Source organism: Pistacia vera, unplaced genomic scaffold, assembly GCF_008641045.1.
Source record: "Pistacia vera cultivar Batoury unplaced genomic scaffold, PisVer_v2 Contig18, whole genome shotgun sequence".
NCBI lineage: Eukaryota > Viridiplantae > Streptophyta > Magnoliopsida > Sapindales > Anacardiaceae > Pistacia > Pistacia vera.
The window spans coordinates 372,059-386,795 of NW_022195898.1; the positions used below are offsets into that span (position 1 = coordinate 372,059).

At 36.3% G+C, this 14,737-nt stretch overlaps 2 protein-coding genes across 7 annotated transcripts; both read right to left on the minus strand.

The window, feature by feature from the left end:
- Positions 1–225: 225 nt before the first annotated feature.
- Positions 226–6,684, minus strand: LOC116126486 (cyclin-dependent kinase G-2). Of its 6 annotated transcripts, none has more exons than XM_031412167.1 (9): positions 4,560–6,684; positions 3,915–4,050; positions 3,726–3,814; positions 3,412–3,523; positions 3,225–3,331; positions 2,945–3,126; positions 2,482–2,872; positions 1,414–1,500; positions 226–499 (listed from the first exon to the last, which is right to left on the minus strand). In XM_031412167.1, exons 1-6 carry the CDS (start codon positions 6,302–6,304, stop codon positions 3,027–3,029), a joined length of 2,289 nt encoding a protein of 762 aa, XP_031268027.1. In that variant the 5' UTR covers positions 6,305–6,684; the 3' UTR covers positions 226–499; positions 1,414–1,500; positions 2,482–2,872; positions 2,945–3,026. The 6 variants fall into 6 exon arrangements, with proteins under 6 accessions (XP_031268027.1, XP_031268030.1, XP_031268028.1 ...); XM_031412170.1 differs by having other exon boundaries at positions 2,482–2,559; positions 2,744–3,126; XM_031412168.1 differs by adding an exon at positions 685–744 and having other exon boundaries at positions 2,482–3,126.
- Positions 6,685–8,827: 2,143 nt separating this feature from the next.
- Positions 8,828–11,291, minus strand: LOC116126481 (uncharacterized protein At3g61260). The gene is made up of 3 exons (XM_031412162.1): positions 10,131–11,291; positions 9,808–9,889; positions 8,828–9,093 (listed from the first exon to the last, which is right to left on the minus strand). Exons 1-3 carry the CDS (start codon positions 10,943–10,945, stop codon positions 8,986–8,988), a joined length of 1,005 nt encoding a protein of 334 aa, XP_031268022.1. The 5' UTR covers positions 10,946–11,291; the 3' UTR covers positions 8,828–8,985.
- Between the last annotated feature and the right edge of the window lie 3,446 nt (positions 11,292–14,737).

Consider the following 14,737-nt stretch of genomic DNA (forward strand, 5'->3'; position numbering starts at 1 on the left):
GTATTCATTAATTAAACTCGTGCAAAAGGGGCCGTTTAGTTTTAACAAAAGGGTATATTTAGAACACCAAGTTGCCTTGATCCACAAGGACCACAACATAACATCACTCCGATGAACAGAGCACGAGACGACATGGTTCAAACAAACAATCAATCATCAATAACTAGGCACCTCAATATAGACCACATTATTTCCATCTCTCCCTATCTGCAAATTTCCCCGGAATGGACGATAACCAAAATTATATTGAGGCAGAATGAATTTACGGGTTTCAGAGAAAGAAGCCCATCTCTCTCTGGAATAAACTAGTGGGTAGGGAATCAAGATTGTGTTGATGGGATCATGGGATAACATGCACCTCTCAATATCTGTTTGATTCAACATAACAAGTTACTCGTTTTAGTGCCGCTTAATCACCTCTCAGGTCATGGATTTCGTGAATGGGAAGTGGACGCTTCATGGTTTTCCATCTCCAAGCAACCCATTCTTCCAGCCATGCCTAAAATAAAATCACATCAGAAAAATGAGCAAAAGTGACTCAAAAAGCAATAAAGGACGCATTCAAAACCGTACTGTCACCAACTAAAATAATATATGATTTCACCTTGTAAGTAATACTCAAAAAATATAGCTCTGCTAACTACTATTGTATGCCAGCAAACATGCAAGCCATACAATACCTACCTAAAAATTGTCACTCCAAGCAACTCCACGGTCTTGTTCGCAAGGGCCTACATGGATATACTGAGCAAGCAGATCCATAATTTTTCATAAATAGTACAACTCCAAGCCCCATACAACTTAGCAACAACTCAGTTTAATAATCAGCTAATTACCAGTGAGGCTTTCGTAATCATACTACTGGCTACATAAAATAATGAAAGATCTAGAAGTTATTTTCAAATTATACTTTTGAATACATGTATGTAGTTTAATGCATCTGCCACTACTATATTTAATATACAACTAGTAGTACTATACATCCCAAGTTTGTGTTCCAAGTGACATGGCATTATTTTAGAAATACAGACCATCGATCACATAATAACATGATCCACATACACCACCAAAATAATGACAATATTTAGAATGCAAAACTAGGGTATATGATCTGCTTCAACCTACAGAGCAGCAACCACACCAATAAATGAACACGAATCAGAAAAGAACCATGGCATAAACATCAGTCTGTATATCCAAATAAATCTTCTCCCCATCATCACCTTTTTTATTTATTTTTTTTTATTGTTACATCTATCTAGTAAATTTAATGCCTTTTCACAAAATTCTTTATTGGAAATATTGACCAACAATTTCATTAAAAAGTTGATACCAAATCAGATTGAAAATTAAATAGGTGCAAACCAATAATATGATCTAATACATGAACAACAAAGCAAATTCATATGGTACCTCTAGTGAGCCTGAAGGAACAATTAATTGGAAGTTCTATAAAATCCAGAGAATACAGGTAACCTCCTCAACCTGCTTGCTTTGAGACTGCAGTGACATTTGCAGACAATGTCATAAAAAAACTTCTGCAGCTAATAAAGTCTGAATCTTCTCACACCATCAATGCGAAAAAGAATACATAGGGGTAGAATTAACGATGTGATCTTTACACATTAATGCGTCAAGTTTTCTCAGTACCATGAAGCAAGTGCAAAATGAGAGTCCAAGAAACCAAAGACAAGTGGAGAAACATAGAAACGAGAAATCATTGGAAATTAAAATATACCAAATTATTGAAATACAACTAGACATGAAGTTGCAAACGGGAAATTCTTTAATCACTAACGCCAATGGTTCATTATTACTTGAGTAACTTGAATTCTCTCAAATCATCAGTTGAAATCATATCAACTAAAAATTATTTATTCACTAAGGCAAATGGTTTATTATTATTTGAGCAACTTGAATTCTCTCAAATCATCAGTTGAAATCATATCAACTAGAGATTCATAACAAGTATAAGCAGAAGTTTAGACATGATAAGGTGAGGAGCACCAAAAACAAAATGGCTTAATAGGACAGCTGCCTTCTTTATTTGATAATCACATCCAATAATGAATTTACAAGCAAAACAAACCTCAGTCAAAACCATATAGAGAAAAGAGCTCAATAGTTACAGTAATCAGCTTTGGCAGTAACATAAATTTGTCAATGTTTACTAGTTACTCTTTTTTTATTTCTTGGTCATGACATTATTAGTCAAATATAATACTGTTCCATTAAACAGCATTTTAGAACGGGTCACAGACATTACAAATCCTGCTCATAAGATCACTGCACATGATAAATCATCTTCTCCAGAACGCCAAGAATTTTTCAAGTGGGTGTGGCAAAAGAAAAAGAAAAATAGCACAGCAACTGAAACAAACCACTGCATATCAAGAGTATGCTAGCACAACAATGATCACACTGAAGACAACAAAGTCCTTATCCCACATAACATTCTGCAGATATGAATTGATAAATTACCTTCAAAGCACAATGGTTACTGTCAATTTGTTCGTCAATGAAAAGCTAACAACGTTCCCTCCACTTCACACCAACCGTCTCTTGCAAACACAATGTGAATATTAAAAATGATAGAAATGATGGTCGGTAGTAAATTCCATAATTTTCTAATTTAAAACCATATTTCAAGATAATCGTTTACAATGTACCAATAAGAATATGTTACATACACAAGTTCGAGCTGAAACTGATATTTTAAAGAAGAAAAACTGTTATGCCACACCTTGCGTGCAAGCAGTGTCACAGATGCATTTCTACATGATTCCCAGAGCCGGAGGACAAAGTTAACCTGCAAGAAATCTTGTTGACAGGTAGGAGGCAAATAATTCTCCACCCAAATCACCACAGTTGCCTGCTAAAAAACAGCATGAATGATCGTCTGACAAGCAATGTTCGCAACTTCTGTTGAATGCATGTCCCTCACCTCAACTGTGGGCATTTGCAAACTACTTTGAAAACTTAAAGCACGGGATCTTTGACACAGTTGGCAAATTAATTCAATTCTATTAGCCAAACAAACCACCTGTCCCTAGCTCCCCTTGTTGCAGCTCCTTTCTACGCTGCTCTTCTAAAGGATCAGGACTCTTCATAACTCTTCGCATACGCCTGACAATAACCAAATAAAAAAAAAAAAAACTGAATTATATATGGAAAGAAAGAAATTGCTAGAAAAATCTAAAAATTTCAACCTCGGAATCTCGTACCTGTCTTGAGCATGTTGAGCAGGAAAGGTAGGCATAAAATCTTTGGACTTAGGAAGAGGAACTTCACGGAACCAATCATGATTAAGAGCAGCATCAGCTGTTATTCGCTGCAAAGTACCATGGGTTTAAGTATAAAGTCAAACCAGAAAAAGTATTAACCAGACGCCACAGATAATCAGATGCTTACCTTCTCAGGATCATAGGTTAAGAGTTTGTTCAACAAGTCAAACCCAGCATCAGATAGAACTGGTGATCCAGTGAAAGATGTTGCTGGGAATTTCTTACGCAGCAGGTTATACCTGAAAGAAAAAGTCAGCAATTAATACAAACAAGAAAAAAAGATGTGCAAGTAATATGTCACCAATGGAGGCCAGATAGCCAGATCAGAATCTCCCAAAGCTGGAAGCCTGGGAAAACAGTGGCAAGAATAAGAACACCACAATGTAATGGACCTAATGGTCAACTTGGTCACAAAGAAATAAGAAAAAAATTGATACTTACTGATGCTTGACAAAGTTGACCTTCACACCAGGCAGCTTTGAAAATCCAGGCCAAATTGTCTCATTTGGTGTGCCAAGGATTCTGAAAATCTGTAACCATAAGAAAACCCATAAATGATTATTAGGACCACTTAACAACACAGACATTGACCATAGTTTACCTACACCTGATATATTGAACATAATTTACCTTGTCAAGTTGATCAAATTCAGTTTTGCCATTGAACAGTGGCTCCTTAGACAACATTTCAGCCATTATACAACCCAATGACCACATGTCAATTGCAGTTGAATATTGTTTTCCTCCCAATAGAAGTTCCGGTGCCCTGCAGATATGAGTAAATATATAAGTGTGTTTGTATAAAAAAGAACAAGTTAAACATCTGAAAACCATATATATGATAATGCAGAAAAAAGGAGGCTAAAAGGAATGCTGAATAGGGGTTAGAGAATTGCTTCTCATTGAACTGCAAGTTAAGCAAATAACAAAAGTTGTGACAGCAAACATGACATCAAATATATAAGCACAGCCATTTAATACCACCATGAATTAACAAGTGCCATGCGATTATTACACGAGGGATCATCATGTCAGAATATCTGGCCAAAGGTCAAGATGTTAACAATACACCAACAAATCACCATCTGAAAAAGAGTTCAAACAAACAGACTGACACACTCCAACAAACAGTATATATGTGCATGCTGAACCACATATGTAACTGAAACAACAAAAAGAGATGAATAAGGAAGATCAAAATACATGAAACAAACATGACTACACATATGTAAATAATGTAAGCATGGAAGGAGAAATCAGACAAGTGCAGCTCACCTGTACCAAAGAGTAACAACCAAATGAGTATACGGTTTCAAGGGGCTCCCATATTGACGGGCCAAACCAAAGTCACAGATCTTCAACTCACCCCTATTATTCAAAAGCAGGTTTGATGTCTTCAAATCTCTATGAAGCACCCAATTATCATGAAGATACTTGACACCCTCCAATAGCTGGAGCATGAGGCATTTCACTTCACTCTGACTGAATGGTTGCTTCATTGCCTCCATCAGTCCTTTTAGATCATGTTCCATATATTCCATCACCATAAAAATGCTATCCAAGTTACTCCCTACCACAACTTCTTTAACATCCACAATTGATGGATGATGAAAAGAAAGAAGGATGTTTATTTCCCTCAGAGAAGTCAACGGAAAACCTTCTCTTTCCTTTTCCATCTTTACCTTCTTCAAGGCTACAATTTCCCCCGTCTTCTTATCTTTAGCTCTATATACAACACCATAAGTGCCTTCATCTATCTTGTTTAGCCTCTCAAACTCATCAACACTTCTACATCCCTGAAGCATATTTATACTTCTTTGAGGAGGTGCTGCAGGTTCTGGAGTCTCACGAGAATCAGTTTCATCATCTGAATTTGCATCAGACCCACTAACACTAATATCAGCATGGTTTCGTTCCTCATCAATCTCCATGTAATCATCCTTCTCTGAATCATTACCATGATAACCATCCCCACTCAAAGACCTAGCACGGCTGCCTTGTTCATCAGATTCAGATGACCTGGATCTAGCCCTTTCAGACCCTGTTCTCTTAAGCTCCACAAGCTCAGGACTAATGGATTTGTTCCTTAATCTGGTTTGCAAAGACTCTGAAAGAGGCATTTTTTTCCTCCTTTTAGGAACTTCTTCATCTTCTAAAATTTCACCTTCATCAACAGGAGAACTGTTTCCAGCAGCCCATCTCGAAGAGGATATATTCCGGGTTGGTACATAGTCTTCATCATCTAAATGCTCAAATTCCTGAACATTATCCCATTGTTGCTCCTTTGATGGTGAAGAAGACAACCCAACTGGAGACTCAGAAGTACTGTATTCAACTGACCTAGATACCACAGGAGGGTTGATTGGTGAAACAGACTGCAAATTCTGGTTTTTCCTACTCTTCGGGGGAGATACATGTACACCTCCCTCTGGAACTACATTAGGTGATTTGCGATATGTCTTGGGTAAAGGTGGTGGAGGGGGAAGAGCCGTCACAACAGGTGAATTCCTACTTTTACCTACATTATTATCATCTCTGTCCCACACTATGGGAGAAAATTTCCTTTTTCTCTCCAAAGGAGATTGAATCCCATTCTCTACCACCTTGGAAACTTCACTATCCTTACCTTTTGATATGGACTCAATTTCAGTTGCATCCTCAGACCCACTTTCACTTGACAATTCACCAGGCTCCCTATCAATAGCCTTAACTGAAAACTCCTTTGGCTTAGGACCACGACTATTACGACCACCACCACTACTACCTGAATCACTCCTACTAGATGAGGAGCGATAGCCACCATTTGTGATCACTTCCCTCTCCTTGATATCCTTTTGTCTAACCCTGTCACTCATATAACGAACTCGACCCCGATCGTTGTTTTCATGTTTACTACTCCTAATCCGCTCATAGTCATATTCCTCCTTTGAATAAGCATATTCACGCCTTGACACTTCAAAATCAGCCTCTCGGTCTCTGAATTCGTTGTCACGGTAACCCCCATGTCTCCCAGCCGCCATATATACTTGAGTAAAAGCACTAATAGCAATTCGAATCCCCTTAATTCTTCCTAGTAAAACCCTGATCCTAGTATACGATCAATTCAATTTTTTTTCTTTTTCAAACATTTAGAAGAACACAAATTCAAACCCTAATCCAAATGAATTTCAGATCTAAAGATAATACGAAATCAAACATGGAATCAATACAAAGAAGAAATACAAATCAATCGAAAACACTCAATTTCAGCGGTGCTCACTCGAAATTCGGCTATATAATGCGAAATCGAAAGTGAAAACCCTAGAAATCGAAGAGCGAAACGAAGAGTAAAAGCCCTAGAAATTGAAAAAACTGAAAGACATAAAATCTTGATCTCTCATACAAAGAGAACGTTCGATGTTGCTTACCAAATCAGACACAGAGATATTAGAGAGAGACAGAGAAAGCGGCGACCGCAGCTTTAAGAAAATTAGAGAGGAGAAAGTGTTTTAGGTCGCGTAACTCGCGTTTGTGATCACGAACTATTTGATAGGTCTCGATTTTACTTTATTTTTTTAAATTATCAGATATGGCAATTATCATAAGGCCCCCTTATAGTCTGGAAAAAAAAAATTGGCCCCTCAGTCCTCACAGTCGCCTGGAATTACGATTTGGCCCCGGTTTTACTTAAATTAATTAATATACAATATCTTTACATATAGAGACAACATAATGTTAATATTAGAATAAATAAATTCTATATTTTTATATTTTCTCAAGATTAAATAAAGTTTGGTTTAACATGTATCTAAGTTACTTTCTCTAATTTTTCTTTTTCCTGTAATCTCAAGTAAATTTATTTAAACTTCAAATAAATAGTATATGTGAACAAGCTTTTTTTATATTTGGAAGATAATGGCAATAACAAAAACTTCAATAACATTCAAAAGCATGGTGAAGACTATTTATATAAGCCTCATCACATTAGTAACAGAATCTGAAATTCAATTTATAAGTTCCGGGTCCTCTCGACGCCTTTTAGATTCTAATTGCCTTTTGAATTTCTAGGTTTATAAGGTTTTAGCCTAGAGCGAACAATATCTACTTATATTCGCTTCTGAAAAAATATTATGATGCAAATGCATATTTTTTCTTTATAATGTGAGTTCATTAGGTCTTTAGTGAAAGGAAATATTATAAACCATATAAACACCATGAGTAACCACAAGGGGTTGGCTTGGTGGTCAAAGAGGTGTGCTCCCTTTCTTGACTTATTGGGTTCAAACCTTGGAGTCACCTACTTCAATGCATAATTATGCTTTACCCGGTTCATTAGATTTGTGGGGTATTCAATGGACTTAGAGGATTAGTTAAAATGCGCATAAGCTGGCCCGATACCTAGTTACCAAAAATAATAATAATAATAAAATTAAAAAAAATACCATGAGTAGCAAGAATCCAACTTCTTGGGTTCAAACTAGAGTTGGAAAAGTAACCCACCCGACCCGGTCCGCGGTGGGTTACTGCTTTTGGTGGGTTGGTCTTAACCCACCCGCCATTTTTGGGGGAATGGTTGGCCCAACCCGGCCTGCCAACCCTAACCCGTCGGGTTAGGCTGCGGGTCGGGCCCGGCCGGGTTAACCCCCTTTTTTTATTTTTTTTATTTTGTTTTATTTACTTAACTTTTCAAATAAATAATTAACGATTTATAAATGAATAAATGTAATTGTTTAAATTGTTTTTAGTTAACTTTTCAAATATCAATAATTCAATTAATATTTTTTTTTATTAACATTTCAAATATTAATTCAATTTTAATACAATAAAATTGTAATATAAGAAAAATTAGATTTGTTCATTCAATTGATGAAACTTTAGCATAAGAATGAATTATACTTTATACAAGACATGGAAATTTAAGAATAAGACTTCAGTCTTTAAGTTTTTTATATTTACGTACCATAAAAAATAATAATAACAATGTGTCAAATATTACGAAGTTTATACTTTTATATTTATGATTTAGAAGTCTAGTTTAATATTATTGTGTAAAATTATCTGTAGAGTTCAATCATAATAGTTTAATTAAAAAAATAGGGAAACTTGAAAAAAATAATTAATTTTTTTTTTTTTTTTTTTTTTTTTTTGGGGGGCGTGTTGGCTATTGTAAACAAATAGCAACCTGCCGGGTTGGCGGGTTGCCATATAGTAACCCAGCCCACCGGGGGTTGCATACGGGTTGGTTCAACCTCCAGGTTGAACCCTCTCTAATGTGGGTCGGGTTAGGGTTGACCTGCTTCCCTGGCCCATTTGTTCCCCCTCTAGTTCAAACCTTGAGGTCACCTACCTTAATACATAATTGTGTCTTACCCGATTCATTAGATTTGTAGGATATTCATGGACCCAGGAACATTTAACTCGCTTTCGCTTACCTGATAATTGAGAACAAGTTAGTATCATGATAATGCCTCACTCAAAATGGGGTATGTTATCCTTATTCCAGGTAATTAACCCCATGAAGTGTTTATCATATCTCATGATCTTCAGGTTCATATACTCACAAAAATGACAAAAAAAAAAAAAGGTAGTCGTGGAACAACAATTATTGGCTATTGCAGAGTTGCTACCAACAAAGGGAAGGCAACTTGAAAGAAAATGATAGGGCAGATGACCAGTTCTCCTTATGTAGTCTGCATTCTCAGAGGTCCTACAGCTTTCTCATTCATTTGGCTTCTGCATTCGCACGCTTTTCCTCCGCTATTCTCCTGGTAGCCGCAAGTTTGTTTGCCACCCTCTCTTGTGCCCGTGCTTTCAATCTCTCCGCCTTCACCTAGAAGTCGAACAAAGTATTCAGAAATCTATAATTTGGTGCGGAAAATCCTTTCAAATAAAAAAAAAAGGGCTTTTGAATTTGATTAATAATGCAATTTCTATGTCAATAACACAATGAGGTAAGAGGAAGTTGCTGCCTATTTATGGCTCTGCATTTTGACTTGTGACTCCCAGTTCATTTATTTCCAATTTCATCCACAATTTGTGGATATAAGACAACTCAAGGGCAGCAAGAAAATGTTTGTGCTTCAATGAGAATCCTTTGTATAGCTGACTGAGCCAACAAAACACTTTATTCTAGATTTGTAATGCTGGTTTTTTTTTTCTGATTCTTTACTTTTGGTATAAGAGTGCAAACAAAATTAGAAAAGAACACTCCAAGCTGTTTCATTTAGCTCTGCAGTACTTTTCTTTTTCTGCTTATTTGAAAAAGACTTCACACTGTGAACTAGACAAGAAGAATAAAAGTATATTCGGTTCCTTTGAAGAGGCATCCAAATAATAAAATTGAGACATTTTCTTGCATAATTGGAAAGTGCAAAATTGTCAGTAGCATGCTTATGTTACAAGCTAGATGGTGAAGAAGGTCTGCAACATTATTTTAAATATTTGCTCACGCTAAAGACTAGTAGTGTAAGTAGAGGAATCTCTATGCCAATATCCATGTATACAATAATGAAGTCTGTTTGCATACGAGTGCAGAAAAGAATACCTCCATTTTCTTCATTTCCATTTCGGCTTTCCTCTTTTGATGATTTTCCCATGCTTGTATGTTCACCTCTTCCCGCTTATACCTACAACAAAAGATTGCAAGTACATCATATTAGCAGTTCTTTCAATTAGTTCGAAGGCCTATTTTGGCCCATGAACAGTCTGGGGAAACTCACTCCCCGCCTCCCAAAATCTTAACACGAGTAGAAGATACTCAAAACTGTTACATATTTAATTTTGGGTGGTTGAGTAAAAAGAACTCTAAGCAGTTGTTTAATTAGTCACATTCAGTAGTAGCCAGAGAAATTTATATTAGTGTATCACCTTGCCATGTACTTAGCACGTTCTGCCTCATCCCAAGCCACTGCCTGGGCGTCTAAATTGTTCAGCTTTGTAACTTGATCAGAATTATTGTTCTCAGCTATTCTGCAAGGGTCATATTCATCTCCACACCGTCTGGTGGCATCAGTCCCCCTGCCAGCAGAGTTGGCCTCACCTCTGTTCTCTGTTGATGTTAGACCAGTCTGATACCCCTCAGTACTCTGCACTCCGTGTTGAAACCTAACTGGAGTTGAGGATCCTGAAGCTATGGGGCTCCTCACCGCAGGAGTTGTAGCTCTAATAGGTGTAGCTGTTCTTGAAGGCTCCAGGCTTGCAATAGGTGTCATTTCAGTCCCCATGTCTCTCACACATATTGATCTAATAGTTGAAGTTGAATTTTCCACGGGCTTATTGATTCGCCATACTGATTCATCACAGTCTACGTTCTTTGTTTCCGCTTCATATTGAGTCGCCACTGCAACTAAGCATCCATTTCGTTTTTCTTCCCCTTCATCTTCATCACTCGAGTAGTCTTGTTCCTTTTGTGGAACAGGAGCTATTAGTCTCCTGTCATCAGCATTTGAGTTGCGTGGCTTGGATTTGGATTGGTTTTTCTCTCCCCCTCTTGACAACCCCACTAGCCATTTCTGTGCATCATCCCATTTTGATGGTGTTGGTTTGCCTAAGGCTGTTCGATGATGAGAACTACTGCGGTTAGCTCCATTTCCTTTATGAAACTCAAAACTAATAGCACTGCTACTTGAAATCTCTTGAATCGGTCCATGGTTGTAGCACCCCTTATCATCTATAGATCTCATTTTCTCTCCACAAAGCTTTAACTTTCTCTCTCTCTCTCTCTCTCTCTCTCTCTCTCACACACACACAAAAGAGCGAGTACAGAAACAACTATCACTCAGCTAAGTTCAAGAATCTTTCCCCCTCTACTGCATCAAACAAAGTTAATCCTGATCAAATCAAACATGGTCCAGATCCTAGTTATCTTGATCAAATCTAAGTTTGTATTAACTGCAGTATTCCTAAGTGGGTCCAAAAATAAATCCAGGACTTGGTTATTAATTATTAGGTCCCAGATTCATGCCCCCACAGAGATAAACACTTGCAGCTAGCTATTAAGAACTAACTACAAAAGGAAATTAGTTTGAAGCCTAACCACACAAGTCAAATAATTTTCTATCACACATATGATCAAACGCATAGGACACTTGATTAAATCTTCTCCACCCACCAGATAGGATTCCTCTACAAGTAATTAATACACAAATAGTCAAATAAGTTTTGATCAAACAGAAAAAATTTATGCACAGCACTAACCCCAAAATATCTGAAGTTATCTCTCACTGCAGCAAGGGACCCATTTGGAATTTATCCACAGAGAGATTAACTAATCCCCAGAGCTGAAAAAACCCAAACAACAATCAAGAAGATGAAAACAACCAAACACAAAGCTAAATGCTAAACACATGCAGTCATGTTGATTTGCATCACTGTTTTACTGACTCTAATCAAAGACTAATCAATTACTAATGAAAGGTTCATGAAAGTTTAGACCCACCAAAAAGAGTGAGCAGAAATGCAGGCTCAACAACAAAAAAGCCAGAAGCAGAAGGGTTCTGCAGCATAAAAGAAAACCTACAGAGAATAACACCTCAAAACCATGTATTTTTGAGATCTACAGAACTAACAAAAAAAGCTTCAGATCCATTGTACAATAAAATCCTAAAAATAACTATGCATTGTTGAAACATGGACCAGCCAACATGCATAGCAGTAGCAGAAGTTGTAAAAAAAAATCGCATAAATAACCCATTTACATAGAAAGAATAAAACTTTATTGCAGATTAAACTAACTCTCACTCAAACTGGAATCTAGGAAAGAGTTTCAGTAACGTCCAAAATCAAATAAAATAATTGTTATTATGAGCACTGAACAGAGTACCGATCATTGGAGAAAGAAAAAAAAAAAAGAGTTGTTTTTGAAATACGGTTGTCCTTTTAACGGTAACTGGCGTAGTGTTGGAATGGGGGACACGTGGACGGTGGGAGATGGGTTTGGTGTCAGATGGGGCAGATATAATGGAGTCAAGTTTGTAAATGGATGGTGATGGTGATGCAAGGTTCTGAAGTTATCACGTGGGCATAAATGGGGGGCAAAGAGTGGGTCCAGGCGAGAGTGTTCGACAGTGACAGTGAGTATTATAATCTAATGTGACCAGACTTAGGGTTACTAATAATACCGTTAAATCACATGTTGCCATGTCAGCAGATAGGGACCACCACGTTCCTATCAAATTATGTCAGCAGATCCGTGAATCTGTAGGACTATGTGGGTCCCCACACATTGTAGAGGACTGCTGTCCCCTTCTTTTAATACAATAAATAAGAGAACATGAATACATGACACGCGGCATTTTTTTAATTATAATTTACTTTAATGTAAAATATGTTATTAGAAGAGAAATTCAATAACGCTATTAGCCTATTACACTATTTTAAGCCCTAAGATTTTAAAAAAATGTCACAAGAAATAGTGTGTAATCCTATTTTATATAAAAAAATTGGACGAAATTACCTCTATTGACAAATCCCTAAACTTCAAAGAAAAACTCTCGTTTTAATTCTAAAATCTCACGTGAAACTTGTTTATATGATATGAATGAGTTATTTTTTGACGGATTTGATCAGTGCATTGGGTTATTAAAGGGTTTAGAAGAGAGCATTTGATAAGTTTTCCAATTTGAATGTTGTTCCAAATAAGAAATCATTGAATATGTTGTATATGTACATCAAACATGTTTAATAAACTATTTTTGCGATGAGTTGTTGTTTTCATGGTTGTTTTAGCTTATACAGGTAATTAAGATGTTGAAATTGATGGTTTATACAAATCTGGCTATGAGTATTGATCAATATCAAAGAATTCGGATGAAAAATCGGTTGGAGGCTAAAGACGGGTTTTGGCCAGCACCACGTATTCGGCCAACTTCACCCTTCAACACTAAAGTGACAAAATATGATTGAATCATGTTGATCGTTGGGATTTAGCCATTTGGACATAATCTTACATGTCCAAATATGGTCGAATCCTAGGGTTTCAGCCAAAACACGCTTATTCTCCAAATGACCTACAATTTCTGGCCGATAAGGTCATTTGAATAGGCTGAAACCCCATGTCGGCCAAAAAATGCAGGTCCCCATCATCATTTTCCACCTTGAGAACCATAAAAATCACCCAAATTTGCATCATTAAATGACAATCAACCCCATCTCACATTCAAAACCATTGACTCCATCAAAAACCCGAAATCTAAAACCCAAAATCAACGGAAATGTAATTCAAACCAATTGAAATCTAAGACCAAATCAAGTAACAAAATCAGTTTATGGGTTGGGTTTTCAAGGTTTTCAGTGAAGGGAATGATAATGGTTAGGACGGATTTAAAGAAGATGAGTGAATGTTTAGGTTTATTTATATACGAGGGCATTTTCATCCTATCATATGTATTGTTGACATATCATTTAATGCATCATCATTTTATTTATATGTCAACATGACTATCATCTAAATTGTTGTGATCCATCTATTGTTTGGCGATTGGGGGCATTATGATAACTCTCAAAACGATTATCTAATAAGATTTTATTTATAAAGTGTCATATGTAAAACCGATATATTATAAAAAAGAGTAATATTATTCATCTCAAATACTTATAAAAAATTTCATATCCCAAGTCATGTATTACTATATGGGCATATGCCATATCATTCAATATATCATCGCTTTATTTATATGTTAATGCAATATATGATGACACGTCACTTTTTTATTAGCATAAGGCTCTATGATTCCCCAAACCTGCTCTTGCCCTACTTGGCGTAACCAACTATTGTCATAATGTTGTATCATTTAATGTGTCATCGTCGCATATGATAATACATTATTTAAGATATGAAATTTGGAATAAGTTTTAGGAAGAATAGTATTATTATATTAAATAAGTTATATATATATATTAGTTTGATGTTTTAGGGTCCGTTTGGTTTATTATTTCATACCCTATTCCCAATCCTATTCTCAAAATAATTGTTTGTTTCATTATTTATGAAATACTATTATATTTTATTCAATTACTTTTAGACCCCTTAAGTTTATTAATTTAATTAAATACCCTCAGAAAAAAATTTAAAAATTAACAAAAACACCCCCACCCACCAATAGTTGCCAGATTTTGGCAACCACCGTTGATGGTAACCAGAATCTGTCACAACAGCATACAAACGACCGAAACTGGCCGGTAATTCTCCAATCTGGCCGTCGTTGACTGCCAGATCTGGCCTTTTGCGACAATTGACGGCCAGATCGACGCACGACCGATCAGATTAGACTGGTCTATGTCATAACACCAAATTCTGACGGTGGTGGCCTGAATCTGGCACTGTGGGTGGGTGGAGTGTTTTTGTCATTTTACAAAATTTTTATATATTGGGGTGTTTAGTTAAATTAGCAAACCTAAATGTTTTTTTGTTAATTTTTAAATTTTACCTCGTAATAATCATCCTATTCAACTACCCAATACTATTTTTAAAATCC

Bases quoted from the DNA above. Each gene is read 5' to 3' on its own strand.
- LOC116126481 (XM_031412162.1), bottom strand. From the start codon at position 10,945: ATGAGATCTATAGATGATAAGGGGTGCTACAACCATGGACCGATTCAA. The intron at 9,890-10,130 runs GTGATACACTAA...CTTTTGTTGTAG, and splicing joins CGTGCTAAGTACATGGCAAG to GTATAAGCGGGAAGAGGTGA. The intron at 9,094-9,807 runs GTATTCTTTTCT...TTCGACTTCTAG, and splicing joins TGGAAATGAAGAAAATGGAG to GTGAAGGCGGAGAGATTGAA.
- LOC116126486 (XM_031412167.1), bottom strand. From the start codon at position 6,304: ATGGCGGCTGGGAGACATGGGGGTTACCGTGACAACGAATTCAGAGAC. The intron at 3,815-3,914 runs GTAAATTATGTT...TTATGGTTACAG, and splicing joins AATTTGATCAACTTGACAAG to ATTTTCAGAATCCTTGGCAC. The intron at 3,127-3,224 runs GTACGAGATTCC...GGTTATTGTCAG, and splicing joins GCTCAACATGCTCAAGACAG to GCGTATGCGAAGAGTTATGA.